This window comes from Athalia rosae, chromosome 1 (assembly GCF_917208135.1).
Source record: "Athalia rosae chromosome 1, iyAthRosa1.1, whole genome shotgun sequence".
In the NCBI taxonomy this organism is placed as follows: domain Eukaryota; kingdom Metazoa; phylum Arthropoda; class Insecta; order Hymenoptera; family Athaliidae; genus Athalia; species Athalia rosae.
Genome location: NC_064026.1, coordinates 31027806 through 31055615, shown reverse-complemented (window position 1 = coordinate 31055615; position 27810 = coordinate 31027806). Strand labels below are relative to the sequence as shown.

At 38.6% G+C, this 27810-nt stretch overlaps 4 protein-coding genes and 3 long non-coding RNA genes across 14 annotated transcripts in view; 4 read left to right on the top strand and 3 right to left on the bottom strand.

Moving 5' to 3' along the window:
* Window positions 1-21076, bottom strand: part of LOC105684196 (MAP kinase-interacting serine/threonine-protein kinase 1) — a 50202-nt gene extending 29126 nt beyond the window's left edge. The window contains exon 1 of one of the 4 annotated variants that reach the window (XM_012397368.4): window positions 20976-21076. In XM_012397368.4, coding sequence (XP_012252791.2) covers window positions 20976-21005 — 30 coding nt within the window. In that variant the 5' untranslated portion in view covers window positions 21006-21076. Of the gene's footprint in view, window positions 1-434; window positions 468-1604; window positions 1677-2682; window positions 2764-20975 lie in introns of those variants that run through there. The other 3 variants (XM_048649097.1, XM_020851293.2, XM_048649098.1) reach the window with 3 other exon arrangements.
* On the top strand, window positions 6476-10617 carry LOC125499752. The gene is made up of 3 exons (XR_007276737.1): window positions 6476-9055; window positions 9163-9424; window positions 10290-10617. It is a non-coding gene; the product is annotated as an uncharacterized LOC125499752 (long non-coding RNA).
* Window positions 12216-20975, top strand: LOC125499749. Of its 2 annotated transcripts, none has more exons than XR_007276733.1 (3): window positions 12216-13116; window positions 13284-13427; window positions 15221-20975. It is a non-coding gene; the product is annotated as an uncharacterized LOC125499749 (long non-coding RNA). The 2 variants fall into 2 exon arrangements; XR_007276732.1 differs by having other exon boundaries at window positions 12216-13191.
* Window positions 21077-21181: 105 nt separating the features above from the next.
* On the top strand, window positions 21182-24449 carry LOC105684193 (nitric oxide-associated protein 1). Its single transcript, XM_012397364.3, has 5 exons — window positions 21182-22874; window positions 22962-23258; window positions 23322-23646; window positions 23760-23977; window positions 24101-24449. The coding sequence occupies exons 1-5, from the start codon at window positions 21572-21574 to the stop codon at window positions 24280-24282; spliced, it is 2325 nt and encodes a 774-aa protein (XP_012252787.2). The 5' UTR covers window positions 21182-21571; the 3' UTR covers window positions 24283-24449.
* LOC105684194 (spermatogenesis-associated protein 6) lies at window positions 23654-27032 on the bottom strand. 3 transcript variants are annotated; one of them, XM_048649100.1, is made up of 11 exons: window positions 26739-26878; window positions 26631-26659; window positions 26487-26564; window positions 26057-26416; window positions 25875-25994; window positions 25696-25796; window positions 25471-25536; window positions 25004-25414; window positions 24845-24919; window positions 24625-24758; window positions 23654-24277 (listed from the first exon to the last, which is right to left on the bottom strand). In XM_048649100.1, exons 3-11 carry the CDS (start codon window positions 26532-26534, stop codon window positions 24267-24269), a joined length of 1326 nt encoding a protein of 441 aa, XP_048505057.1. In that variant the 5' UTR covers window positions 26535-26564; window positions 26631-26659; window positions 26739-26878; the 3' UTR covers window positions 23654-24266. The 3 variants fall into 3 exon arrangements, with proteins under 3 accessions (XP_048505057.1, XP_048505058.1, XP_048505059.1); XM_048649101.1 differs by lacking the exons at window positions 26631-26659; window positions 26739-26878 and adding an exon at window positions 27014-27032; XM_048649102.1 differs by lacking the exon at window positions 25471-25536 and having other exon boundaries at window positions 26487-26659.
* On the top strand, window positions 25265-26710 carry LOC125499750. Of its 2 annotated transcripts, XR_007276735.1 has the most exons (3): window positions 25290-25450; window positions 25586-25667; window positions 26518-26710. It is a non-coding gene; the product is annotated as an uncharacterized LOC125499750 (long non-coding RNA). The 2 variants fall into 2 exon arrangements; XR_007276734.1 differs by lacking the exon at window positions 26518-26710 and having other exon boundaries at window positions 25265-25450; window positions 25586-25674.
* A 253-nt stretch (window positions 27033-27285) lies between the features above and the next one.
* Window positions 27286-27768, bottom strand: LOC105684195. The gene is made up of 2 exons (XM_020851299.2): window positions 27527-27768; window positions 27286-27445 (listed from the first exon to the last, which is right to left on the bottom strand). Exons 1-2 carry the CDS (start codon window positions 27766-27768, stop codon window positions 27286-27288), a joined length of 402 nt encoding a protein of 133 aa, XP_020706958.2.
* Window positions 27769-27810: the final 42 nt, after the last annotated feature.

The window sequence follows — 27810 nt, the reverse complement described above, 5'->3', positions numbered from 1 at the left end:
TACTGCAATCGGAGTGAGAGAGAAATTGCGACGACGAGGTACAAATATGGCGAAATTTGGATCACGCCTCGGAGTGGGGGGGGTTCCCAATGTACGAAGCGATCGCTGCAACCCGGAGAACGAAACTGGCGGGTTGTGCAACCGCGACGCGGTCCGGTGTGGGTAGAATAAAATACGGTCGTCGTCGTCGTCATTATTTTGGGATACGCGAAACGCGAAACGGGGTTGGATTTCGTCGAGCGAACGGGCGGGGGGACGGGGGACGGGGGGGCGAAACGGAGAAAGACAGAACGGAACGGAACGTAACGTAACCTACGCGATAGAACGCAACGCCTCGAAAAGAGCCAATGAACTTTCCTGACCCAAGTGCACCGAACCTCGCCCCCCCCCCCCCCCCCCCTCCACTTCGCATTTACGTATATTTCGATACGTACCTGTGCACATATCCACATAATCTACCTGCAACCGCCCAATTGAAATCCGCGAAGAAAACGAATGAATAAAATCGAGCAAGTCAGTCGAATAGGGGGGGAACCAAAATCTACGCATCTAATACGCGTTTTATATTATATACGTCGAGACGCACATCCGATAATCGACTTTCTCAAATTCGCAAATTATCGCGCTTGCTTGTTATGACCGGCGACGCACGTATACCGACGTACGTACACGTAGGCAGTATTTGACTTGACAATTTTCACTGTACGTCGCGCACGTTTCAAGATGCTTTATAGCTAGGTACAATGAATTTACAAACATTTCCAACCCGATCCGCTCGTTTTTTTTTTTTTTTATTATCTATGGTATACACACATGGACTTGTACGGGTGTTGAAATGTGTGACAGAAAAAAAAATAAATAAAAAAGAAAAGAAAATAGAAAAAAAAAGTAGACACAGCTAGACGTATGTACTGCATACGCAAAGTGACATACGCGCGGCGTAACTTCAGCGGTCATCCGCTTCGCAAGCGTAATAGGTATCGTGCACAGAGCACGCCCATGAGTAAATTTCTGCGAAACCCTCGACTGAAACTCCACCGTTCGCATAAGTGAATATTACGTCGTCGTATCGAAAATTGATAAATTGATATTCCGCATGGCGACCGCCCAGGAGATGGACGCGCTCGAGTGTATGATGAGCGCGAGCTTTGAATATTTATAATAACTATAATAGCATTGTACTCGCGCGATCCTTGTTCCTGACATCAGAATATACCCGAGAGTACATCGAGACAATGCGAATGAAAACTCTATACCTCTGGCGACGACCTGAAAGTTTTCCGACTTCGGAGCCGCCAATTTCCACCGAGATTTCATTGATCGTGGAAATAGTTATGGTATCGATAATGAGAGGCGTTAATACTTGTACGAAGTGTAAGTCCGTAGGTAAGTTAATCAAAATGGTGGACCGCGGAATGGGATATCACAGCTCGTCGTGTATCTCTCATAGGATTTATTATTATAGGCAATAGATCGTACCGCGAGTTGCGCGATGCCGTCAGAAAACCTTGACTTTATTCATAAACTGACTCCGAAAGAACCAACACTTTACACTCCATTCTCGCTTGTACGATTCGCGACCAACACACGAAAGGGACTTATACCTTCTTCCACGGGTCTATCTCGAGTCGAGTCCGACGTTCCTTTCTCTTTCGTTGCATCTCCTCGACGTCTATAAGCGAACAAATGCTTACTTTTTCAACCCGTCCGACGGAGTTAGGTAACGCTAAAAAATTTTTGTTGGAAAAAAACGAAGAAGATTACTGCGGAGCGGTCGATTTTTTTTCAATCCATCCACGTCATTTGGAATAATAAAAAATGACTCTATTTGTTTCTCGATTCATTCCATATTTACTTATAAAATTTTTTTTCTCATTCATTTTCGAAGAAATCAAAATCTATCAAATCCGTATGAGTCATTTCAATCAAGATATCGAACAACGCCTACGTCAAGATCTTTGCATACACAAATTTTGTTAAGAGAATATGCAATTACGTGGCTATTCTGACGTCCGTGAAAAATTTGAAAAAAAAAAAAAAATTAAATTAAATTAAATTAAATACAGATAAAAAATTGCGTAACCCATTTTAGCATCGTCTAATTATATGAATGGTTAATACATTGGGTACATAAGCTTGCATATGCGCGTACCTGTACCGAATAAATATTTTCCCCTTTTTTTTTTTTTTTTTTTTATTACTTTTTTTTTCTTCTTTCGTTCTTTTTTTAATTACACACTTCAATGGTTATTGCTTTATGTAAACGCATATCAATGAAGGTGCAACCTTGTTTATCTGCGTAAATTACATAGGTTATATTTACAACTGCATATAGAAATGCATAAGATATTTCAAGTCAAGGTATCGCGAATAATATTGTACCGGTTAGCTTCGTAATATGTGCATTATTACAGTGCTGAGAAATGCGAGGAGAAATGTAATTATAATTGATCAATGAAACTGCACCGTTACTTCATCCTCAACAATGTATAAAACAATTGTGATTATAACCGGCTATAATCTTTGCACTTTGCAATGGGCGCGACGACGCGAACGGCAATTAGAATTCTTTTAAAGTGTTTTCACTTTTTCCTCAACTCTTTTTCTCCATTTTTTTTACTCTTCTATAACAATATTATTTTACAATCCAATGGAAACTTCCGGAAAGATTATCATACGTACATAGATCGGGTGAAACAAGCCTCCATAAATGCGACGCGAAAACGAAGTTGGAATAAATTTCTGCATCTTCGGTGCACCAGCAGCAGCAGCAGCACCAGCAGCAGCAGCAGCTGCAGTTGGTTTTGAATAATACAAGAACGAATCGGAAAAAAAGGGGTGAGATGGCGAGCCGTCGCCGTTCGCTTGCAATCTAATGGAAATAATCGAGATGAATAATTTCCGCGCGAGGATACATGTATACTTATGTGTAGAAAATTCAATTTTCCTCTCTCAACTTTCAAGTTTCCTATTATTTTTCCAAACGAGATTTTATCATCGTTCGTTCCGCACCATCCCCCTAGATTTTTGTCCCACCGTACTTCCCCCCCCCCCCCCCCCACATGTATAATTCATCTCGTCGAATAACATCCCAGAGAAAATTGACCCAAATCATTTAGTATAATGTAATATGTAGGTAATTCTGTGTATAGGTATGCGACCGTCAATCTCAATTTCCTACGGTATTAAAGGTCATCAGATATACGTATATATACGTACACAGAAAATATACATAAATTGTATGGACGTAATCAGAATCGGATATCAGATCTATTGCGCATACGTATATCTATAGGTATGGCGGAGCAAATGATACTATCTCCTCATCTAATGATAGATATCCCCAGAGAACAATGTGTTTCAAATGATCTCCTCAATTTATCGATTTCCAATATTACCTATACTTGGAATATTATTAAGTAGATCCCAAAATGTCACCCCTAAATTACACACGGTGAATTATTCGTGGGAAATCGAATAACGGAAAGATTTGCAACAGACTGAAAAGAAAGTTGATTCCGTTTATTCGTTCAATTTTTTTTTTCATCCGCCCCTTGAAAAATGACACGTGAATGTGTCGAACATTAAACATTAGCACGGCTGTACAGAGCTTTTGGTTTTTCTTTTTCAATTTTTAATTTCGCAACACATGTGCGGGTTCGATGGTCGCACGTACGGTCACGAGATATCGCGTGGGATAGAAAAAAAAAACTGAAAGGAAAAATTTTAAGAAACTTTGTGCGCAGTATTTGAAACCGCGGCGCGTTTACGGACCCCGATTAGGATCACGAGGAGGCAGAGTAGGAGAAGAACGATAAGAAAGAGCGGCGGGAGAAGCGCGAGATAATCCGAGTGGCGCGGTTTTGATGAATAAAGAAAAAATTTGGCGCAAACTTTGTCCGACTTTCCCGCGAAAGTCAGGTAAATTTAGAACCATCCGCGAAAGAGACCCTATCCAAAATTATCCGAATAAAAGTTTCCGACGTTACAGAGTCGAACGTGTAGACGTACCCCACCTATAATGTAACGTACGCGATTACATGACCACACATGCCCGTATACACCTCTATACGTACACGAGTATGTTTGCAATTAAATACGCGAAACACGCCAAATATATCACGCGCGGTTTCAACGCTCCGCAAAAATCATTGCGTAAGCAATTTATAAGTATATACACATATGTATTATTTATATACCGGAGTATATTTGCTATGTCATAAGTACACGCACACACACACACATACGAGAAAAATAGTCAAAATGTAGCTATCGCGCGTAAAGGAAAAAACATGAACAAAAGAAAAAAAGAAAAAACCAAAATCTGTACACTTTGCATTACACCCATCGATTATACAGATCGCATCGTCGAGTGTGTACGATCATGAATAATTAAAACGAATGCTAAAAAAGAAAAAGAGGAGAAGAAAAAGAAACTGTGAGAGAATGGGAAAAAGGAGGTGTTTCGGCGCGGGCCACGTGCACACTCTGTACATAGGTATACGCATACATATATGCTATATATAAATAAAATATTGCTGCAAAGTCAAGGATTTTTCGCGACTGCCACGGCACCACGTGTACATCGGTATCGCGCATATATACATGATATATATACACATCGCGTTTGAGATGTGTAAAAAGGCAGTGTAGAAGAAAAAAAGAAGAAATTGGGGGAAAAAAAGAACCACCTCCAAAAATATCGCCTCATGTGCGAACGTCTACGTGCACGTTACGTGTAGATCATACACAACGTTATCTCACGTCGCGAGCCGGCCGGCGTTTCTCGCGAACGACATGGTATGGAAGCAAAACTAACTACTGCGTCGTAGAAGATTCGAACATCCCGTCCGCACACCGCGTGGTAATCTGCGGTATCGTACATATGTATAATACATACATATGTACGCACACGTAGGTAAGTACATGTAAAAATACAGAGATGGAATCGCGTAGGTATGTACGGTATACATGATGATAAATCTCTAGATTGGCTGGTAAATATACATAATACGTTACATTATTGTGTGTATACGTTACCCAAGTGTTACATAGTTTCCAAAGTGTGTGTTGCGTTCGTGATGTATTTCGCGCCAACTCGACTCGAAATCATTATATACAATTTTCCCCCATATTTCTGTTCCGGTTAGCGTTTTCAGTTTTTCGACGTAAAATTGTACACGAATCGGATCAAAACTATACTAAAAAAAACTACGATGAAAAATCATTTGGGTCGAATTGGCATGGAAGGCCTCGTGTGTGTCCGAATACTACCGCTGTCCACGGCCCGTATGGATAGATAACGCGAATTTTGCGCGCACATAATTCGTCTCATAAAAAGCTGTGTAACGTACGTACATGTATTCGTAATGATCATGTATCGCTCGCTGCGCGTTTGTAACACTAGATTTCAAGGCGAAGGTTATATAACTAACCTATTCGGTATATGTACGTATACCTAGTGACCGGTAGAACAAAACTGCTGTTTCATTTCTTTCTTTCTATTTCTCATTTTTTACCATTTTGTTATTTGTTGTCTTTTTTTCACGACTCTTGTTCATTTTTCTCCATCCTTAGCTCGACTTGTTCATTTTTCCTTATTTTCGCTTTTGCTAACTTCTTACTTACTCATTCTAAGACTTTAGTTTATCCACTAGTTCGCGGAGCGGAACGCGAGTACAAGATCAACAACAAATAACAATAATGGACCCCACGTATAGTTACTTTTCTCCTTTTCTCGTTCGCTCTACATAGAATCTTATATTATATGAATTATACGCGGTACATAAGCATGAAACCTGTACGTTGTACAGAGCATTTACAGCGTACGCCGTAAAGTTTTGGCTTTTAATTACGTAAGTCGTCGAGTAGGTAGGTAGGTGCAACATGTACATGGTATGTATAACCATTCTAATTCGAATTAGATACAGAAAAATAAGTCAAGGCTATTTATATCTACGTTATTAGGTATATTTTTGCCTCTTATCAACCGAAAAGATAACTCGAAAAGTGTATCACGTAGCTTTAATTTTTTTCCCCCCCTTACCCACCCTCCGGAACAACCTTCAGCTAATATCTGTTTTTTACATCGATATCTGGGTGAAATAACAAAATGGTGAGGAATAAAAAAAAAATTGAGGGAGCTCGCAAAGATTATGTAAGAAATTGCAGAAAAAGTAACGATCGAGGAAGTGAGGAGGAGAGAAACATGTCATCCGAACGAACGGTGACATGATCTTTTTAAAAACTTCGCATACGTTCCCTCGAATTGGCAGAAATTTTCAGCTGATGTCAGATTTATTCTTGAGCCAATAGTCCGGTATCTGAGCACACAGGTGCCTTTTTACCGCGACTGACGAGCAGACGCTCTCAATTGATTCCCCGAAACACTAATTTCATAACGAGAAGGAAGAGAAAAAAATGTATATTTATAAAAATTAGCTATTAAAAATGGTGAGATATTGATACACTTACAATTAGCTGCGGTACGAGAAGCCACGCGGATTTAATTTTACATGATCAAATTTTTCGCGTGGTGTAATTTAAATTACCGCACTTGTACGAAACTGTCGTTGGATTTGTCATTTGCCAAAGTTGAAATTCAGAGCGAGCGGACCGATATCGGAAAACTCTTCGAACGACTCGAGAGAAAGGAAAACTAAATAAAGAAATCGAAAAACGACGGATGTGTCAGATCCCAATATTCGCAGACTATTCAGAATGCGGGCGGAGCGAAAGCTGGCGCAAGTTGCCGGAATGAAAAAAAAAAACAAAAAAAAAGGAAAAATAAAAAAGTAGCACGAATTGAGTGTACACGGTATACATGCGCAGATCGTGGGTTAAATATAAAAATTCAAGAGCGAGGTCCAGCTATCTCCCATTTCGGACTAGATGAGAAAATTTCACCTACGTACTTATTCCAGCTGTGGAGAAAAAAATATTCCCTCCGCGCCCCAGCGTTCCAGATGAGATAAACCCATTATTTTCAGGTCTCTCCCCCACCTCCCCTTACGCCCCCAAATTTCGATACGATCCAGCCCGATCAAACTCCAACCTGATTTTTGGTCGTTTATGAAATTAAATTCACCCCTGCCATCCAGAGATTTTAGCACGCGGTGTGAAATTTTATTTTCTTGGTAGATTTAATTAAAACGCGATACAACGATTTTATCAATCGAGTAATCAAGGGAAATTAACATTCCACATAATTTCTTCATTTCTCTAATTCGCGTATAACTTTTACGCTGGGATTGATTACTCGAGGTGAGGGAGGACGAGGGAGGAGGTTCAATCATTCTACCTACACCCCGGATTCGTGCGCTGACATGTGCCGTCCACGATATAACGATAGGCATAATAAAAGTTTTTAGATGGTTTCAGAAAAGTATGAATAATACCGTGCGGTGTATACGCAAAGGTCACAGTTCGCATGAATGAACCTTCCCTACCTACCTACCTACCTACCTACCTTGTCCGGGGTACGCGTTGGTCGCCGTGACCGTAGCTCAGGGTATTTTAGCGAGCCGGGAAAATTCATTGATTTTTCCACCACACTCCAAACGCACCGGAATTCATGTATATCTATGTCGTACGTATGAAAGGAACGTTACCGCCGGGTTGATGATGAAAATTTTTATTTTTTTTTTGTTTTTCTTTCATACCAACGCAGCACGTGGCGAGGAATGAAAATTTATCTTTGACGTTTTAATCTACTCCGTATGATTTAGCGTAGATTTTTTTCGCTCAGTTTATGCGACCTGAAATTAATTGAAAAAAAAAAAACCGAAGAAACGGTTGCTAATTTCTGATTTCGGACTCTAGATCGAAAAGTCTGCGAAAATGGAATAAAATGGAGATGGAAAATCGTCACCTCGTTGTACGGAAAATTTCATGCTTTTAGGAAACGGTGCGAAGCGACCCAATCGGGCTTCCGTGTGACATCAGATTGTAGTCCCGAAGCCCCTGGTCGCCGGTCGGCGGTCGGCTTTAAAGTTACGTCACTTTGACCTTCAACCCAGTTTCGTGGGTTGGGTTACCGATCCCGCAACATGCCGGACGATATCTGCTGCATGACGGGTGAAAAGTTCGCAGGACCCAACCCGGCCACACGTCACGGAGGAACAAGAGCGGAGAAACGCGAGGCTGCTTTTTATCGGGTGACTCGTCGCGTCTCGCCCCGTACCGTAAGGTTCGCGCGGCTAATCGTGAAACGAGGGACAAAATACAGGTCATAAAACAGGGCCGGAAATTGCCACAGGATGAAACATCGGCATGCGATGTCGAATCTGTAATGTAACGCGATTTTTCTCCGCGTATATTTGTATTTTCCGAGGACGATAATGACGCGCGGTACAACCCATTGAACAAAGTATCATTGAACAAGGTTTGGTTAAATGTTTATAGCGGGTAGCCGCAAGGCGATTCTTGAGAGGAACGATTCTCTTGCAATCTTTGCAGAAATTGTGGTTTTCTCAATAAATTTACCACCGCCTCATTTTCCGCCCGTATACACGTACGCGTCATACGTTATACGCTCAACGCTGGCAAAATTCCCATTCGATGTCGTTATAAATACCGTACGGGGGCAGCGCGCTGCCGGTTAACTTATAAGAATAATCGTTCGAATAACGTATATACCATACAATAAATATGGTATAACTCTACGTACGCATAGACATGGGACCAAAAAAACTTATGTGCGGAAGTTGTCGACGCTAAATTTATCAGTGTATATCCTACCCGTGCTACGGTAACCCACGCCCACGACTACCCTTGATTTCGGTTGTTAGGGTCCGATGGGAGGTGAAACACACATACTCTACCAAAAAACACACACACAAAATGATTCACATTGTCACAATCTCCCGGAGTAATTTTTTCTTTCCACAGGTGCGTATCTAATTGCGGATGTATTCGATCGTTCGACATGGGACGTAATTGGTTCGTTGTATCGTTATCGAGGTGATAAAATCATGCGAAATTTTTTTCATTCTCTCGGTCACATTTTAACTGGAAAATAAACGCATGATCTAGCGAAGTCTAGCTGCAGTATAACGTGGGTATATTTATATCTACGTACGATGTTATCCGCATAGAAACAGAGGCGGAGAACGTGCCGCCTCTCCATTTGTTATATTATCCTTTAAATAAATACATGTACAGTAGGTACATACGAGTATGTACGGCGGTCGAAGATGGAGAAACTAAACTGGTAGTCTGGGTATCTACTTAGGTATACTTGTGCGAAAAATCATACACGATATAAATCAACCGATCCACGATCTCAACTGCGATAATGACGATGAAAAATTAAAGATGGAATTACTGCCAATCTACCGTACACGAATTTCATTCGGTTACAGAGCCTGGGAAAATTGCGAGGACATACATATTCGCTCCGGTTTTCGTACGTATATGTATACAGGTAAGTACATTGTACCAAAAACCGCAGGTGCATTTAATGTTGGAATAATCGACCTTCACCCATAGGAATGTACCGCGATTTTTCTGTGATTTGTAAAAGAAAAAAAAGATTCGTCGCTATCGATGTAGATTTTGACGCGTGCATGTAGAAATTGTTCTTCATTCTAATTTCGTCACGTCATTTATTCGGATTATTTTAGCCAAATAAGGAGAATAAAAAAAAAAAAATGTCAGATCGATACATTGGTCTCACCGCAATTTCACCCCTATAATCGACTGAACTCCGTGAGATTCGCGTGCTTTTCCAAACTATTCTAACCCATTCCGCGTAAATCGTAGCTTATAATGCGCTCTACGGTGTATAAGTATAACGTAGATAGAATAAAATCCGCATGTTATCGGTAAAGAAAAGAAATTTCACGCGTATCGCGTGAACCGGAGAAAGAATGATATTGAAAAAAAAAAAAAAAATAAATTGAAACGAAAGAAAATCCAGAGAAGAGTGAAAGTTTATCTCGGCTCTTATACGTCGGGTATAGCTGCATATTATAATATAGGTCATGCGAACTGCGATTTGAAACATGAAGATCATCGCTTTTTTTCTCCCTCGCAATTATTCCTCAACTTTTATCCTCGTTTCTTTTTCTCGTTAATCATTCCGATACGGTTCGGTTTTTTCTTTCTCTTCGTACCATCCCCTTTCGTTTTCGATAGAGCGCGGACGAAAAACGGAAGTATAATATATTAAACTCATACACAAATATATACGTTACATGCGTTATATATTATCGGCGAATGCATGTAATATCGTATACATATGTAAGAATTTATATTTATTATACATGTATATGTACTTATACATATAGAGTACACGCGGCAGCGCGAGACGCAGACGAATGACAAGGCGATTGATGATCTTCAGCTGTATGGCGTACGATGGAAATACGCGAGTACATTGATCCGCGTCCTTTGAAGCTATCCGCGCGGATACATTCGAAAAATAAAAATTGAAAAAAATTTCAAGACAAAAAAAAAAGAAGGAAAACGAACACAGATACGTGTGAGCCGGTGTTTTTATTTATAACATTTAAATTTATACATGTATACGTATGTAACAATATATACACGGGTTATATACAATGCGTGTACGTGTAGAGTGTGTGCAACCGCGTTAGTTCTACACGAAGAACGATTTGAATTCAAAAGCAGAAGAGAGAAAAAAAGACTATATGATTCATTTGAAATTCAAAAATTCTCTTCTTCTTCGGGCGTGCGCGAATCCCTCTGGTATATACCAAACTTTTAGATTACACGTATGCGCCGATGTCACTTTTTAATAAATACGCATGTAATACGTGTCCTAAGTGTTTCGTATACATGGGTATATATTCGAAGAGATGACATTATAATAATTCAATAATAATTTGGTTCAACTGCCGCATCAGTTTTTCTATTATCTCTTTTATTTTTTCGTTTTCAACATTTCTAAAACACTCGACAGGGCAAGAACCCCGCATAGCCTTCCCCGTGTAGTCCAACGCCCTGACACGCGACTCGCATCCGACACATGTATTTTTATGAATATAACATGCTCGGTATTTTACACATTCAATACCTCCAATCAACATTAACAAGGTGCGCACGGCCATGGATGAGAAAACGAAAGAGCGTAAACCACAAAAAATTACCGATTAGAAAAAATAGAAAAAAGAAAGTAGGCACGTCGGAATGAACTTGATTCCAGTTGAAAAGCATTTCTCGCATGTGGTTAGTTTCTTGGTGTGAAAAATTTTTCCGAGTCGGGGACACGGAGCTAATTTTGAATCGTAATCTCGGCCTTTGTGTTCGTATCATTGCGAAAAATGAAGTTTTCGCATCGTCACGGTCTCTGCCGAATTTAATGGGATATTTCACGTGTTTACGCATTCTTAACTACACGCAGCGGCAGCGCGTACACTCCCGCGCATTTTCCTTAATTTCTTTTGTAAAGTGATAATTATAGTGTGGATTATAGACTGTATATTTATACCGTACGATACGTATAGTCGGTGGCCAACGCGTTTTAACCACGAGGGTTTATATTTACGCACGCTACGCACGGGACAAAACCAACCGGCGATCATAGAGAGAGAGAGAGAGAATCGATACGAGGATCGTCAAAACGTTCTCTTTTATACTTTTTATTCATCTCGTAGCGGTGAAGAATTTTCTGTGAATTATTATCGCGGAAAATCCTCGTAGTCATTCGAAGCGATTTTCACGTCCGCTGCAACGTGAGACGCGAAGGTTGGAGAGTAGAATAAAAAGGGGAGAAAAGAATGTGCAGATTTTTAATATCGGTATTTTGTATTTCGACCACGGATCCCTTTTGTCCGCGTGAGATGAACGGAGAGGTGATACTTTCTCCAGCGGAGCTTTTTTCAGACCTTCGAAAGGTCGCGCTTTGTAACGTTATACAAGGCGAATAAGCGGAAGGATTTTTCACTTTATGAGATTCGATTAAACCGCAATCGTACTATTTAGAAAGTACGTAAAATGGTTTTCCACTTTTTTCTTCTTATTCAGCAGAATTTTATCTTCCATTCAACATTCCTTCGATATTTTCTACCAGCTCGGTAATATCCTTCGGTTATTATTGGCTGAAAATCACAGAAATTCTCCTTCTCATCGTGAGTATATTCTCACAAATGAAAAAGAAAAAAAAAAAAAAAAATAACAATTTTAAAAGCGCACCTCATGCGCGGTATCGAGATACGATCGGAGAGAAAGTTCATCCTCCTTCAGTCGAACGAATAAAGTATTGAAAATTAATATATATGTTATAGAATCGCATCACGATGCACCGCAGTGAAACGTCGGTGTATATTGATGTACGGCAAAAAATATCACCGTGAGAAAATTCGATCATCATCTTCGACTGCGCTTTGTAAAATAAAACTGTCTGCAGGATCGCGTATGTTTATTCATTGACTAGCGAGCTCCTCTTTTTCTGCGCAGGTTAACAACAACCGAGAACAACGATTTTTCTTTCAGGAAATAATCGACGCGATATTGTAAGAATACCACGTCAAAATATTTCAGATATTTATAAACATTTCTTCATCGTTCATTCACTCCGTCTACACTTGCAGTATACGATTCGCTTCTAAAACGCGTCCCATGAATAATGCAGTGATTTCAAATCCCTGTGGAATGACGAAGTAGGTGTACGGTATGAAAAAAGCGGCACGTTTTGTCCGTACAAATCACGGTCAAATTGAAAAAATGTATAACAATCAGTTTCAGATGTCGTATTTTTTTCACGTTGTCAAATTTATCTTTCTGGTTGGTCGCGTTTAATTTGACACTTTTTCTTCGCATGGTTCTTGGCGTGTCTCTGATTAAAGGAAAGATCCAAGGACACCGATCTATAATATTTCTAATTGCAAGTTACAAGATCATGAATCAGTTGCCAACTAACCAAGTAAATGAACGTTGTGCACCGAAGCAGAGAAAAAGTAAAGAGAAGAAGAAGTGGAAAAAAAGGAAGTGACAAAACCCTGACATAATTAAATAATTTATGTAATACCACAAGCAAACGTACCTGTTCGTCCCAAAATCATATATATTTAGCATCCGAAATCGATCTACTTTTTTTATCACGAAAACTGCAAGCGCGAAAACTACATAGAATTTTGGAGAAATGGAAGAAAGGTAAAAAAATATTTGTATCAAAAAAAGCTCAACACTGTGCAGGTGCGAAGACAGACTTCGCCTCTTTGACCCTTGGTAAGGGTGTTAATTTTTATTTCATTTTTTTTTCCTCTCTTCTTATTCTTTCTCTCCCGTTCTTCAACCACCCGTCGATCGTTTTCTCGCAGGTGAAACTGGATTCAGGTAGTAAACCTGAAAACGAGTCTTATACCGTGACCATGAAACGTTCGTTCAAGGTGCAGTATATAGATATGGCTACCGGTCTACGTGACTGATACCTGCACCGGCCATGACCGTGAAATTTGACGACGGTACGTATAAAAGTTTTGTACACACGCGACAAACAAAAAAAAAAAGAGAAAGGGAAAAAAATAAATTGAATAATAAAACTATTTTCGTTATTTGAAAAATTTCGCGCTACGCTCGTAGCGTCGCATGGCATACGTGATAACGTACAACGTTCGTATTCACGTAATATCTACATGATGTTATACATACATATACATACAGTATATGATGAGCATTTACATTGCGTAATTGTTTACAATTGAACGCTATTAAACTGGAAATTTTCAACCGAATATATAGAGGGATCGTGACCTCGTTTTGTTACAATTCAAGTTTTCATTTCTTCTTGTTTTTTATTCGCTTCAAATATGTATAGTAGATATTTTTTTCATCCCACACGTCATAAGATTTTTCTGAAAGGTCATTAAAGTCGTTGAATCATACGTTTTTATGTTGACCGCATCGCGCGGGATCACGTGAGCGATGCAGACTTCAGCGTTTTTAATTAATTATAATAAATTTTGTATACATGCGAGTATCTATACATAGAATGTATTATGTATACACGCAATGTGCGAAAGGGTTAATAATTATTACAAAATATATAAGCGTATAACGTCGTTAAATTTTTATATCTCGCGCGGTCGTGTGATTTAGTTCAATTCGTTTTTTTTATGATTTTTGCATTTGTCATGTTACATAAGACGAGAATAAAAACGAAATTAAAAATTAAGCGTGCTCGTTGAAATGCGTTCTAATATATTCCGTGGTATTATCATGGGTATCACTGGATCGGCTGTTTCCAAATTTTATGGAATATTTTTTTTCCTGCGTTTACGAATTTGTCCGAAAAGTCGTTAAGATTAAAACTTTGCATTTTACGAGAACGATAGAACGCGGACGTGTAGATAACGATCGAACGAACAAAATTAAATGTCTATACGCGTCATTCAACTGATAATACGATGTATTTTTCGGATTTTAAATTACACATTTTATACGTGGTTTGAGGCTCGTGCTAAATTTTCGCATATTAATCATATTATTATAATTAGGAAAAACGCTTCGGTATAATTAACCTTTTACGCGCAAACGTTTGACTAACTATAACAACAAAAATCGCGCGATGTTGACGAAGCAAAAAAAAAACAGAGAGGAGATCTCGCGCGACATCGAGCATAAAAGGAAGTATCCATACTACGCAGCGGTCTCGCGTTGGTTCGAATCACATGACAGCGTACAACTCACGTGTTTTAAAATCCCACCGATGAGTAAAGCGAGAGCAAACGATCGCAGAAGAATTTTTCGAAGAAAATAATACCTAATAAAAATTCAGGAGTCCGAGGCTGCCCGCGGCCCATACCGCATCATAAATTCTCTCTCCAATTCTTTTACTTCCATTTTCGAGCGATCTCCGCGACGCAAAAGTCCGAAGAAGATCCCGTTGGACGTCGGTATCGTCGATATGATGAGACGAGAAATTTTTTAAAACAATAAAGTGTGAACTGTGTCGCACAATCCATTTCTCAAGGTTCGTTTCAAAACGCCATTATGGTACGTGTGTAACGTGAACCGATTATCGAGACCGGTTATACTAGACAAAAGAAAAAAATAAGAGAATTTGAAAAACGTGACTCACGAACCACGATTTCACAGACCTCCGCTTATACGCCTCGTCTCCGGTCCTAGCAGCATATGCGTTTTACATGCGGCTACTCCGAACGCAGGATGAAAAAAGGATATAAGTCATTATCTGTAGACGCTTTCGCAAAAGCTTGCTGTTATACCAACTATAAAATTATATCCCATCTTACAGAATATCTCGGAACCGCATCGGTCGACGAAGAAATTATTGCCGGTCGAAATTGTGCGACTGCGTTCGAAAAACCATCGGTCGAACGAAGCGATTCTATACAATTTCTGTAATTGACAAATTTCAATAAATTTTTTTCATCGCATACCTAAATCCGTAAAAATCACCAAAACTGTTTTTCATGCGATCGATCGATAGATCGTCATGAGAAACAAAAATAAAGTCAAAACAAAAATTTTGCGACTACACAGCAGGCCTCTGATCGTCTTGCTATTCTTCGATCGACGCTTTTAAAATTTTGTCGATAAAATAATAATCCGTTCATTAAATTTACATTGCAAAATAAATTATTATTTTTTCCCCCGGTACATAAAACTGACGTACCGCAAGCTTGGACGTATACGATAACGTCCCATCTAACAGGACAAGGTATCTAAGTACCGACGTTTCCGTAAACACATCTCAATGTTGCTTCGCGCCCCTGATGTGGTCTGCATATAATTGCGTCGACGACGACGTTGGCACGTTGACACTTTGGCATCGTTGATTACGTGACTCGACGCACACGACACCTGATACGCATGATATACATATACATAGGTATAAAGATAATGTACGCATTTTCACGGGGGTTGATGTCACGTCGCCGCTGTCGGTGCTGTCGCTGCAACGTTGGGATTGCCGGCGCTACAGAGTCAACAACCGAAATACGAAATGATGTAACTCACCATTTCTACTGACTATCGAGAACTGAGAACCAGAAGGGTGTAGGCAAAAAAATTTCGGTTTCGGTCCTGTGTGAAAATGAGCCAGGCTTAGCGCCAGATGGGATCTATTGAAAGGACGCATCCCAAAAAAAATGAGATCAATCTCAATGAAGATAAAAGTTTATCGACTCCGATCGTACCTCTGTGACAATAATGAAAACATTTCATTCCGGATGTGTTTTGTTGAATTTTTATTTGATCTTGTTTTTTCTATTGCCTGACTGTGAAATTGTTAGCCTGGAACACGCGTTCCATTGCGCGTGGTACTTTGCATTGTTCCTTGAATATAATGTGTAATTTAGAGAAAAGCGCACGTGCAGTTTCAGAAAAGTATTATCATTAGTCTTTTTTCATTATAGGAACGCGTCACGCGATGATCATCTCTTTTCCCTTTCATTCGTAACATCATCATCATTGTTATAAAATTTCTATACCGTTATTCGATTCGTTGATCGTCTACCAAAAAGATACAAAAATTTTCAACTCCAAGAAAAAATATTTAAACAAAATTTCGTACTAATTATTATTTTTTTTTTTTGTTTTCGTCATCTCTATAACATAAGTTTACTTGAGTCACGCTATTTATAGCGGTGATTATACAGCGAATGTATTTAATTCTTTGACTTAGAATATATTGAAAATTACGTGATAGTATATAATAATCGGACTACACGTAACCGAAACCATATTACAGACCTTAGAGACCACGAAAAAGAAATGAATGAATAAAACAAGAGCATTGGCACAACTGCAATAAATTACGACGCGATTATGCGGTAGATATAGGCGAATTACATGCGCCCTTTTGTTACGGACATTAAACGATGCAGATAGCTAGACGGCCAATTTAATCTTAACACGCGAGCTACGTGTCGGTGAGACGACCGCGGCGGGCAAACTCAACGACTCGGAGCTTCGACACTATGTAGCCCTGACCTACATTCGCAGATTTGTCTGTGCAGCTTCGATTTCGATTTTTTTCTCTCAATTGCTCACGATCGATCAGATATATTGGTTTTATTCTCATATCTGAGTTACTCGCGTACGTAAATCAGATGCTTTGCGGTGCATATTTTGAAAATATATACCTATACGTACATACGTAGGTGTATATTCAATACATGATTCGATACCAGTTTGACTTTTTTTTTTGTGAAAAAGGACCAGATACTCGTTCTCCTTTAAAAAAAAAAAAAGGTCAGAGAATGTTGTATATTGTATTGAACCGGGGAAAAAAGGAATTCTTTTTTTAAAAACCCGGTGTTCGCACATACAATAAAACTCAAATCGAAATTGGATACTGAATATACATTTAAATCGATATTTGAAAATTTCTGTAAATGTGGCAACGTTTGTTCATTATTACGGTGTGGAAAAAAAAAACGAAAGAACTTTTACAAAATGCCGTTCACAGCGTAATCTGTGTAATTATACGCCCGCCGTCAACTAGATATATGTACTTATACATGCTGCGGTGTGTGATTCTAGTCACGTATGTAAGAGGAGTAGGAGAAGAGCTGCGTCGTTGGTATATTATTGTCGACGAGAATTAGTTGATTTTTTTTCTCTCGTTTTCTCATCTCCTAACATTATTTTTGTTTTTAACGCATTTTTAAACGCAGATTCAGGCCATCGCCTGTTTGTTAAATTTAAAGCGCACGTACGTGGGCCCTGCGATAAGGGTTAATTTCGAAATTTCCATCATGTACTCGAATACGTTGATTTTGTTCGTCTCTATCCCCCTGCAGGATGAGCCTTGTCGTCCCGATCGTTTCACGTTCACAAACGCAAATTTCAACGTGTATCGCATGTAGTGAAATGTAACAAATTCATATGTATTATACCTGCAGCGGTATGGCATATCCATAAACCGAAACTTAAATATACGAAGCCTGCCGCCGCTGCACCGGCTGCTATTATATCGGGTCCCTAACAGGTTTTCGAAGGTTCCATCCTCCTCCTGCCCCTGCATGATGATGTGCAGGTAATTCTTGGCTATAACGACTCGCGCGTAACGGAGAAGGATCGAGCTGGAGTCGGAGATCGAGGATCGGGGCAGAAGAAGTTTACATAGGTGTATACATATACCTGTGTACATTATATAAAAAACGAAGACTACCAGGTTGAACACCCGGTTGCACTCCACGACGTCTCTTGAAATTTTTTTCTTTTTCATTTCTTCGCAGACCACGTAACGGGGGGGTGTGGCACGATTACGAATCGGGGTACCCGGCGCATCGGCATTACGGTTGAGCTCTACGTGTCATGTACGGTGTGTACGGTTTATAACCAGGGGATAAGAAACAGGATTAAATGCCAGAAAATCATTGATAAACAAATTCCCGATCCAACTGCGAAGCGTATCACGCCACTTTCCCAACGTTTATTTTAGCACTCTGCAATACTACGGTAGTCTGCTACTGCTGTGTAGAAGGAGGCGTCGTCTCTGACGCCGATCATCACGGCCGCTCTATGTGTATGGAACTAAAAAACACGTTGTTGAGAAAATTCTCAAGCTGAAATTATTTCTCTATCCCTGCGTATTTTATTTATTTATTTTCTCTCTCTCTCTCTTCGACGTCGTCTCTGGAATTGTGTGACTCAAGTACGTGCGACATGGGATGTGAAATTCCCCTACAAATTTTGGATCTTTTTACTCGACGATTGGTGTAGAGAAAAAAACGAGAGTCATCGAATTTTTTAAAGATCGCACGAGTTGACGTTTCACGAACGACTCCGAGTCACGTAGGATAAATTATTTCAATTCATTGGGACGACCTTTGCTTGCATTAAACGTTGGCAAGTGTAGCTTATATATGTGTACTTTCTGTGCGATCGGCCGATGTTTGCATATGTTCATGCATGCATGCACTTATATGCACCAGCAACATACCCAAATAGCACAGTCGGCCACTAAAAGAGATAATAATAATCCATCTGCACCAATACTCTTTCATTGTTTATTATCGTTCCTAAGATTATCCCATATACCTCCTGCGTAACATTCCCTTATACGTTTTAGACCTCGTAGTTTTTATTCTGCGTTATAACGCGGGATAAAAATTGTATTGACGAAAATTTTTCACATTTCGATCTCGTGGTGAGTATAAAAGTATCGGCTGTAAATGACATGATGCTTAACATCGATGATATCAGCAAAATCACGTGTCAAAATTAGAACGGGGTTGTTGCCAATTTATTCGTAATATCATTTAGTGCGTATCGATATTACAATGAATCTTATTTCGTTTCGTAATAAATACTTTTAGAATGATGCGAAAATTTAATAATTCTATACGATGTGAAATTTTTCGGATGCGTATTTTATTTTCTCCCCTTTTTCTACGATGTATTGTTCGGGAGTGCAGCTGCGATTATTATTGCGAGGGGAGTTTGACTATTTTTAAAACCTTTTAATAATTGCAGCTTTGTTTCATAGGTTTTAGAGCGACGGTATTGGTTTCGTACAATACAGCGAATAATATTACGGTCCACAATACCGAGTGGTACAGGGTTTTGGAAGGCAAGAAGCTCGAAGCTTGAATATGCTATAGAAGTTGGCAATGCGCAGTAGATTTCACGTTTCCTGTGGTATATAAAACCGGACTGGGTTTACAGCCGGACAAACTATTGTCCAAAACTGACGCAAGTTGAAACGCTTTAAAACGGTTGCCATGCAAGACTATTCTTATCTGAACCGTAGGTGGTACACTCAGGTTGTCATTCGGTATATCTCTCTCTTTATTATTATATTCCTTTTGACAATAATTGAATACGAACGCCAAGTGCTCTCACGTGTTTCTTTAAAGCACATCAGCTGTTTATGATTAATGAATAAGAAATCCAAACGATGTTCCCTTCAATTGGCAATAATATCCCCTTTTCAAATTTTCCAGACTCATCGTCATATCTCTGCACGAATTTACGTCACGTTGATTTGTCTCATTTCATTCAACATTCAAAAATTCACCTGTATTATGTCTGTGTATTGTTATAAACCGAACTCGAGTTCGATGTACTCATCGTTTGTCTTCTCATCCATTTTCCCATCTTATAGTTATTAAATATGTCGCAATTGTTGCTACTACCAAATTTTTCCAAAGTTTGTTCAACGGTGACATTAAAAATTTTACGACACAACGTTTCATGACACCCACACGTGTTGTCGCTTTTTTTTTTTTGGGGGAAAAAACATTTACTTAATTTTAGAACGTTTTATAGAAGACATGTTCTCCAACGACCTACGATCTCAAAATGTTTATAGAGATAGGGACCTATTAAATGCTCTACAAATAGCCATACAAAACGTTCTAGAAAATATGTTGAGTTAGGGGTTATCTGATTAAATAACATTTTGTGATAAAATTTCTACGTAAACATTTGTATCTCAACACCACTTTTAGGCATATATACGTATAGTTTAATAATGTTGAGATAACAAGACAACAAGAGGTTGTGCCGTTTGATCCGATGCCAGAGTCAAAGTATTGTACAGAAGTAGTGAATAGCTAAATAGCAGCAGATGATATCTCCTCGTTTCATTTTTCTCGCGGTAAATAAATAGGCGTTATTACTAACGGGCTATATTTGTAACGCCACGCGATTACCTATGGCGCCGGCTGTTACTTTCACTTGCTATTTTAGCGGATAAAGGAGGGTTATTTCGTTTGGAGATCAAGGGATGATTTTGTTTAAGATTAACCGAACGCCGCGATATTGGGCGCTCGATAAATGACATTTCCAAATCAAGGAAATATACGCGAATAAATATTCACCCGGTGAATTAGCGAGGCTTTGAGAAGGCAATATTATCAAAATGGCCGCCAAGACACGCGTACTAACACGATTAGATAGTTTTGACATAAAACGGAAACTTGGCACGGTCATCAAGGGCGATTAATCCAACCCTGAGCGATCACCTTTACTCTGATTACAAAATTTGAAAAAACTTATGCCTATTTACCCGAAAAAATAATTTTTTTAGGACTCACCTTCTCCGGTCCGGCCATCTCGTAGCTCATAGATCACATCGCACGTCTCAGCCCATTGATAACGATCCAAGCACACCCACACGTGTTTAATGAATTCCAGGAAAAGTAATCAGTGCGCAGACCACGGAATTTTGTACATCGGATTTCTAGCAACCCTTTTTTGTGGAGATCACGCCATCAAGAAAGCCCTTGCGTCGACCCTTTCCTTGTTTTTCATTCGATTGGTGCGCATTTTATGCCGGCATCCATATCCTGTAGGGGGGTAAATCATCTAGAAAATTGTCATAATTGTTCAAAGAATCGTTGCAGAAATTACCTTTTCGTATTGAAATAATTTTCGAATACTCCCTCGAGTTATCAGAATTTTCATTGTTCAAATTTAATAGTATTTTTGTTTTACTATCGTCTACCAAAAACTAGCTATTTGTCTATCGAATATCGACAGGTAGTTAGTCTATCGAATAGAGAATACATCGATTGTCGAATAACCCCGAAGTTTTGCAGCTGTAGCTGTCAGACTCAGATAACGTGCCATGTTGAGGTACACGTGAAGAGTGATAATTCTTGAAATAAGTTGTTTTTTTTTAATAACCAGCATGCTATCAACAAAGATATTTTTGCGTTACTCAATGAGATATTTACATCACTCTCAAAGTCGAACGATAGTGCAAGACTGTTTTAGGTTATGTCATAACAAATACAATAACCGCTTCTCACGTGCATTTCGAACCTCAAGTCTCTCGGCTTTTACTTTGGAAGTAGAAAAAGAAGAGAAAGATAGTATTGATCCTGTTTTACAGGAACTAAGGGATAAATTGATATACTGTGAGTACCTAGACAGTGATAGATTGAAAAAAGGGTATTTGAGGAATAAAATTGCTGATGATATTAAAGTAAAAAAGAGCCAGAAGCTGGACTATGAACGACAGTTAGCTCCTGTGTACAGTTTAGTTATAGAAAATATGCTTAAAGACAAGAATCGAAAGTCTTCCGAAAATCTGGCAGAATCTTCTGAGGGCAATATAGTGTCCAAACCAATTCACATGCCATACTCTGGCATTCACAAATATGAAACAGTCGAAACTGACCTAATAGAAAATGACAGCTCAGAAAGTTTTGATAAAGTAGACAGTGAATTGAATGAAGACTATAAATTTCTATATGAAAAATACTTACAATCATCGGCAGGAAAATCAAACAATAGCGAGGAACGTCATTACACGTTAACGGAGGCATTAGAATCTCAATCTGACTATTCGCAAACAGTTGATGATCTATCAAAGATTCCTCCTGATTGGATGACGGATTATGAGCAATATGACGATAGTGCGATTGATCAGAATTGGCAGTTAAACTATGGAACTCCAAATCCAAACTCTGAAGTCAGCGTTGTTCCATGTGGTGGTTGTGGTGCTCTGCTGCATTGTAAAGATCCAGCTATTCCAGGATATCTACCATCAGAGATATTTTCAGGAAAGCGTAATTCTGAATTACATTCAATAAAATGTCAACGATGTCATTTCTTAAGCGAATACAACACTTCTCTTGCTGTACACGTATCACCTGAAGATTACCCGAAGTTGTTGTCAACCATGAGAAACAAAAAAGCTGCAGTTATTCTTCTAGTCGATTTAACAGACTTTCCATGCAGTATTTGGCCAGGTATATTGGATGTCATCGGTACCGAAAGACCAGTTTTTGTAGTTGGAAATAAGGTAGACTTGCTGCTTCCGGATTCTGCAGATTTTCATCAACATGTCACTGAATGCATAAGAAATGCTATTGTACAATCAGGAGTGAATCAAGCAAACATTAAATATGTAACATTAATATCTGCCAAGACTGGACATGGAATGGAACATCTGATAAATAAACTGTACGAAATCTGGCAGTACAGAGGTGAAAAATTGATGGAAAATGACTTGATTCTCAGTATTCCTCTTATGTGTCCATCCTAAACATCTCAAACACTTTTGTATTGCACAGGACACGTATACCTGGTTGGGTGCACTAATTCTGGGAAATCAACTTTATTTAATGCACTGTTGCAGTCCGATTATTGCAGATCAGCGGCAGCTGATATTATTCAACGTGCAACGACATCTCCGTGGCCAGGAACAACTTTAAATTTATTAAAGTTTCCAATTATGAGACCATCACCTTGGCGACTTGCCTTAAGAGCAAAAAGATTGCGATATCAGGCCCCCCTCATTGATATGAGAGAACAAGAAAGGAATGAAGAGCTTAATAGGACTAAAGATTTAAGATACGCTCAATTAATCGGTATGCATTTACAACATAAGAAAAAAGCAATGAAGTTCTGTTGATTGGCATTTCCTGTCATAGGTCACTTAGACAGAACATTTTCAACACAGGAGCCCCTTGACGAAGAATCTGGTGATATATTTCTGGCACCAAAGGGTAAAAATCCTCACAAACAAACGAGCATTGATTTAAACGATCCAGCTTATGTAAACGCCCGTTGGTGCTATGATACACCGGGCACTGTTCAACCTGATCAAGTACTGCATCTGCTCACAACCGACGAACTCATGCTTACATTACCCAAGATGATGATCATACCTAGAACATTTATTATCAGGCCGAGTCAAACTCTGTTCCTGGGTGGCTTAGGAAGATTAGACTATTTAGATGGATATCGTTATATCAGGTAATTATACAGGAGTATAATAATTGTCTTGATGTATTAATTTCTTCATGAGCTTCAATTACAGAAATTGAGTGAAAACATTTTTTTCATCACAAAAATTTTGGTTTCGACAGAGTCACAGTATTTGCTAGTCATAAATTACCAGTGACGATATGTTATACTGAAGATGCGGGTTTCATTTATGATCGAATGCTGACCACTGGAGCCTTTGCCGTACCTTTAAATAATCCTGAACGTTTGAAGAGGTGGCCTCGATTGAGTAGCAAAGATTTTGAGATTACTGGAGTTGGATGGAAAGTATCGGCAGCTGACATTGTATTATCGAGTGCAGGTGATAAGTCGTTTTGTGATTTACTGTTTATCAAGCTCATGACAAAATCATAGAAAGTGATACTTTAATTGTAGTTCTTAAAGAACTCGAAATATTTTTAATACCTTCTCTTTACTATTCCAGGTTGGGTAGCAATAACACCTGGTCCTGAGAGCAAAGCCACTTTCAGAGCATGGACACCACAAGGCAGAGGACTGCATTTGAGAAATCCTGCGCTGCTGAGATATTCAGTTGGAATGTGTGGTCCAAGAATCAAAGATACTCCAGTCTATTGGCGTGGGATGCCAGTCTATAGGAAACCTTAAAAAAAATGAACGTTTGTATATTTAGTAAAACATGTGTGAATCTATCCGGATGCAAAAATTCTATAATATTGCAGGAAATGAATTTCTGTCATAATTATTGAAATGTACGTACATATTTGTTTTTTATTTAGTACAACATTGAATATCAATGACACAGAAAAGATGTTCCTCCGAATAATTTATTTATGAACACTGAACTTTATCCTAATGGTTTGATATATTTATCGGGGGGAAAATATTTCTTCAGTACCTGAAGTTCCCCTCGTTTGATTTATACAGACAATAGCTAATGAGGAAAGTTTTTGGAATTTCCTATTTCATACTTGATCAGTTTTTACATACAATCAACTTCTTCAGCACGCATTTTAGCCTGTTTGTACATTCTTTTATAAAATTTCTCCAAGTTCTTGTAGAAACCTCGCCTTCCATTTGGTCTCTCTTGCTTATGATCACAGCATTGATCTAATTCAGATGTGCTAAAATAATAAAAAGAGCTATTGCAAACAAATCTTTATAATCGAAAAAGCTACACTTTTGCGTTCACATGAAGGTTTCAACTTACTCGTCTTCCTTGTTGTTGCAAATTTGTGATAATTTTGCTTTCGCTTTTTGGAGTTGCTTAATCTTAGCTTTCAATCTAAAAAAAAAAAAAACAATATCCAGAATTGTACGTCCTTTTTAAATAATTATTAAGTAGATACAGTTTTCTTGTTGAACTTACAGTAATGTAGATGGTTCTTCTCTTGGACCAGGTGCACTACTAGGTCTGCACATGCAAGAGCTACTTTCTCTTTCCATTGAAGGATATCTAACACATTTTGAAGCGTTTTGTGTACCGTGTATTTTTGGTGAACTGCTTTTATACTTGCAAGTGCATTCTCCAGTTTTTCCTTCGCAGTTGCATGCAAAGTAACACTTGTACTTTGAGCAAACTGGGCAGCTTTCAAAGATGTGAGAATCATCGTGCACTGTATTTACCGAACTCTTTCGAGGAGACAATGGAGGGCAGGGACACTTTGGTGGTTTCTTGATTCCATGGTAACATCTATCTGACTGAGAAAGAGAACGCCTGTTTGGAGCACTCGGTGAATAGATACGTTCGATTTCAAGGCTGCTTGGCTTTTGACTGCAACTACAATTAAAAAGCGACTCTACGAGATTTGCATCGGTGAATATTACATTATTTACCATTTTGTGCATGACTTGCGATAAGGGTACAGCAAACGCGAAGCTGAATTCTTTCTTCGAGTATTTCTATAATGCATCAGTCATAAACAATATTTCAATGAGCTATATTTTACAGACAATTTTCGCATCAAATGAATCTGCTAGAATCGTCCAATCTTGTGATGAAGTCAGGGTGGGGCTAGGTCCAATACTCTGAGGTAAGATCCAGATTCATTGTACACTTACTTTCGACACGTTTGAGTCCTATGCCTTCCTTGGCTGTGGCAAACCTTTCGTTGTCTGATAATCCCTTTGGGTGGTGGTTTCCGGCAAAAACATGGTGCATTCTGTAAAAAGTGATTTAATTTTGATGCACTACCTTAGCTTAACATAATACTGCAGGATAGAATTCACTTTCATATTACTTTCGAATTTATGGTCTTTGGATTAACAAGACATGCTCCGGTAGCAGATGAATTGTAATTCCCTATTACCTCCTCTATCACGGTACGTGTTGAGATTTCAATTTTTGGAGCTAATATACCCTAAAACAGAATGATGACATCAGTCACATTGTAAACCTAATTGCATTGCCACAGAAACTTACTGGAAAGTACTTAGTAGGCTCCATTAATAAATCGACATCAACCCCAGCTAACAAACCTTTGAAACATGGAGCAGGATATAACAGATCAACTAGATTTGTTTCAAAAGTAGCCAAAATGACTCCTGGACTATTAGCTTTAGACCACTGTACAAGTTCTGTATAAAGAAATTCTTCTTCTAAGCTTCGCTGTAAATCAGCTAGTGTGGTGATTCCAGTAAAAACTTTTTTGAATGTAAATTTATCGTGAAATAGTAATGGAAATATTGGCGTTATCTGGCGAGATTCTATACAATTATTAAAGGTGTTTAGTTGAAGAGCTACTTTTCCATTAGGACAAAGCCATACACCAGGACATGTAACCTGTGGATAATTCATATAGACAGTCTATAACAGTTTTTGGATAATTACCGATGTAGCTATGAGTACTCACGGCATGTAAATCTAGCTCTATTTTGACACAGAATCCTCTTCCTGCCATGATGTTTCTTCGGTGGCTAGTTCACTAGAACTGTCAATTTGAAAAACTATGAATAAAGCCTGGATCTCTACCAATACATGAAGTCTTGACGCTGACCTCCATTCTACGCACTTGAATTCGACAAGCTATAAAATTTTTATTGGTATTGTAATTAAAAATTATTTGAAAATCACTATCAAAATCTTACTATGGAGAAAAACGTACACAATTTCAAGTCCTAGGCCATCTTGCAAGAAGATTGGCAAGAATTGTTTGTTGCTTAGTAACTATGTCATAACATCATTTTGTATTGATATTTAGCCAGACTTGGGGATTTCAACTTATTCAAAACGCTTATATCATTTAATGATACATGATAAGACCAAAATTGGATAGATATTAATAATGATCGAAAGAATTTTAGATCTCATCTATGTTTGATGTTTTTACACTTGCAATTCATTTGAACTTTCTCCTGTAGAACATTTAGAGAGTTATACCTATGTATGAATGCACCATGCGGCCATATTCTGCCCAAAAATATTTGTATGTGTGAGTCATGATACAGTAGGATATTGATATGGCCTTGAGCAGCTATAAATACACACTCATCTTTGAACGATTTCATTCATCCGAAAAAGCTAATCTGGATTCTTAGCAATGCAGCAATTGAATTTTGAAGTACCTGTGCATGTGCACAGTTTACTCAATGGTCTGTATTACAGAAATTTACCTTACATGAGAGTGTTACACCAAGTAGCCTTATATGTTATCATGATTTAAATGGGACGCCTTTGAACTTTTCCTCAGGAACACCCTTGTTTAAATGTCGGATTAGGAGTTCAGTTTTGATAAATGCACATTGTTTAGCTGGAAAATTCAGGCGTGGATCTTTAGATCTTGGTATCAATGGCTCTGTGAACCAACCATAGCTATAAGCATATAAAGAAAAAATATGAGTATGTTACAAAAGAAGTTTTCACTTCAGCAATAATTGTGCCAGACTTTCTTACTCCATATTAACAGCAGGTGGTCTATATTTATAAATTCTTTTTGGCGCGTAGCTTTGAGACTTAGCTATCAGATCAACATATTCGTCAGGGGCATCTATTGATGTTATTGCTTCATGTCTTGCATAAAATTTTCCAGTGATCGACTTAGTTTTGGGAGTTGCGTAGAAAGTTTCTAGCAATTTTATTTCTCGATTCTCCTTGGCGTATTTTTCAATATAAAATCTTAATTTGATAGGGTCCATGGTTTTGAAGAAACTTTTTTCTCAAACAACTCTTAATAACCT

Excerpts from the sequence above, each read along its gene's own strand:
- LOC105684193 (XM_012397364.3), top strand. The coding sequence starts at position 21,572 with ATGCTATCAACAAAGATATTTTTGCGTTACTCAATGAGATATTTACAT. Across the intron at positions 23,259-23,321 it reads AAGATACGCTCAATTAATCG|GTCACTTAGACAGAACATTT; the intron begins GTATGCATTTAC and ends TTCCTGTCATAG. Across the intron at positions 23,978-24,100 it reads CATTGTATTATCGAGTGCAG|GTTGGGTAGCAATAACACCT; the intron begins GTGATAAGTCGT and ends TTACTATTCCAG.
- LOC105684195 (XM_020851299.2), bottom strand. The coding sequence starts at position 27,768 with ATGGACCCTATCAAATTAAGATTTTATATTGAAAAATACGCCAAGGAG. Across the intron at positions 27,446-27,526 it reads CCACCTGCTGTTAATATGGA|CTATGGTTGGTTCACAGAGC; the intron begins GTAAGAAAGTCT and ends ATATGCTTATAG.
- LOC105684194 (XM_048649101.1), bottom strand. The coding sequence starts at position 26,534 with ATGGCAGGAAGAGGATTCTGTGTCAAAATAGAGCTAGATTTACATGCC. Across the intron at positions 25,537-25,695 it reads AGGACTCAAACGTGTCGAAA|AAATACTCGAAGAAAGAATT; the intron begins GTAAGTGTACAA and ends GATGCATTATAG. Across the intron at positions 24,759-24,844 it reads TGCAACAACAAGGAAGACGA|CACATCTGAATTAGATCAAT; the intron begins GTAAGTTGAAAC and ends TTATTATTTTAG.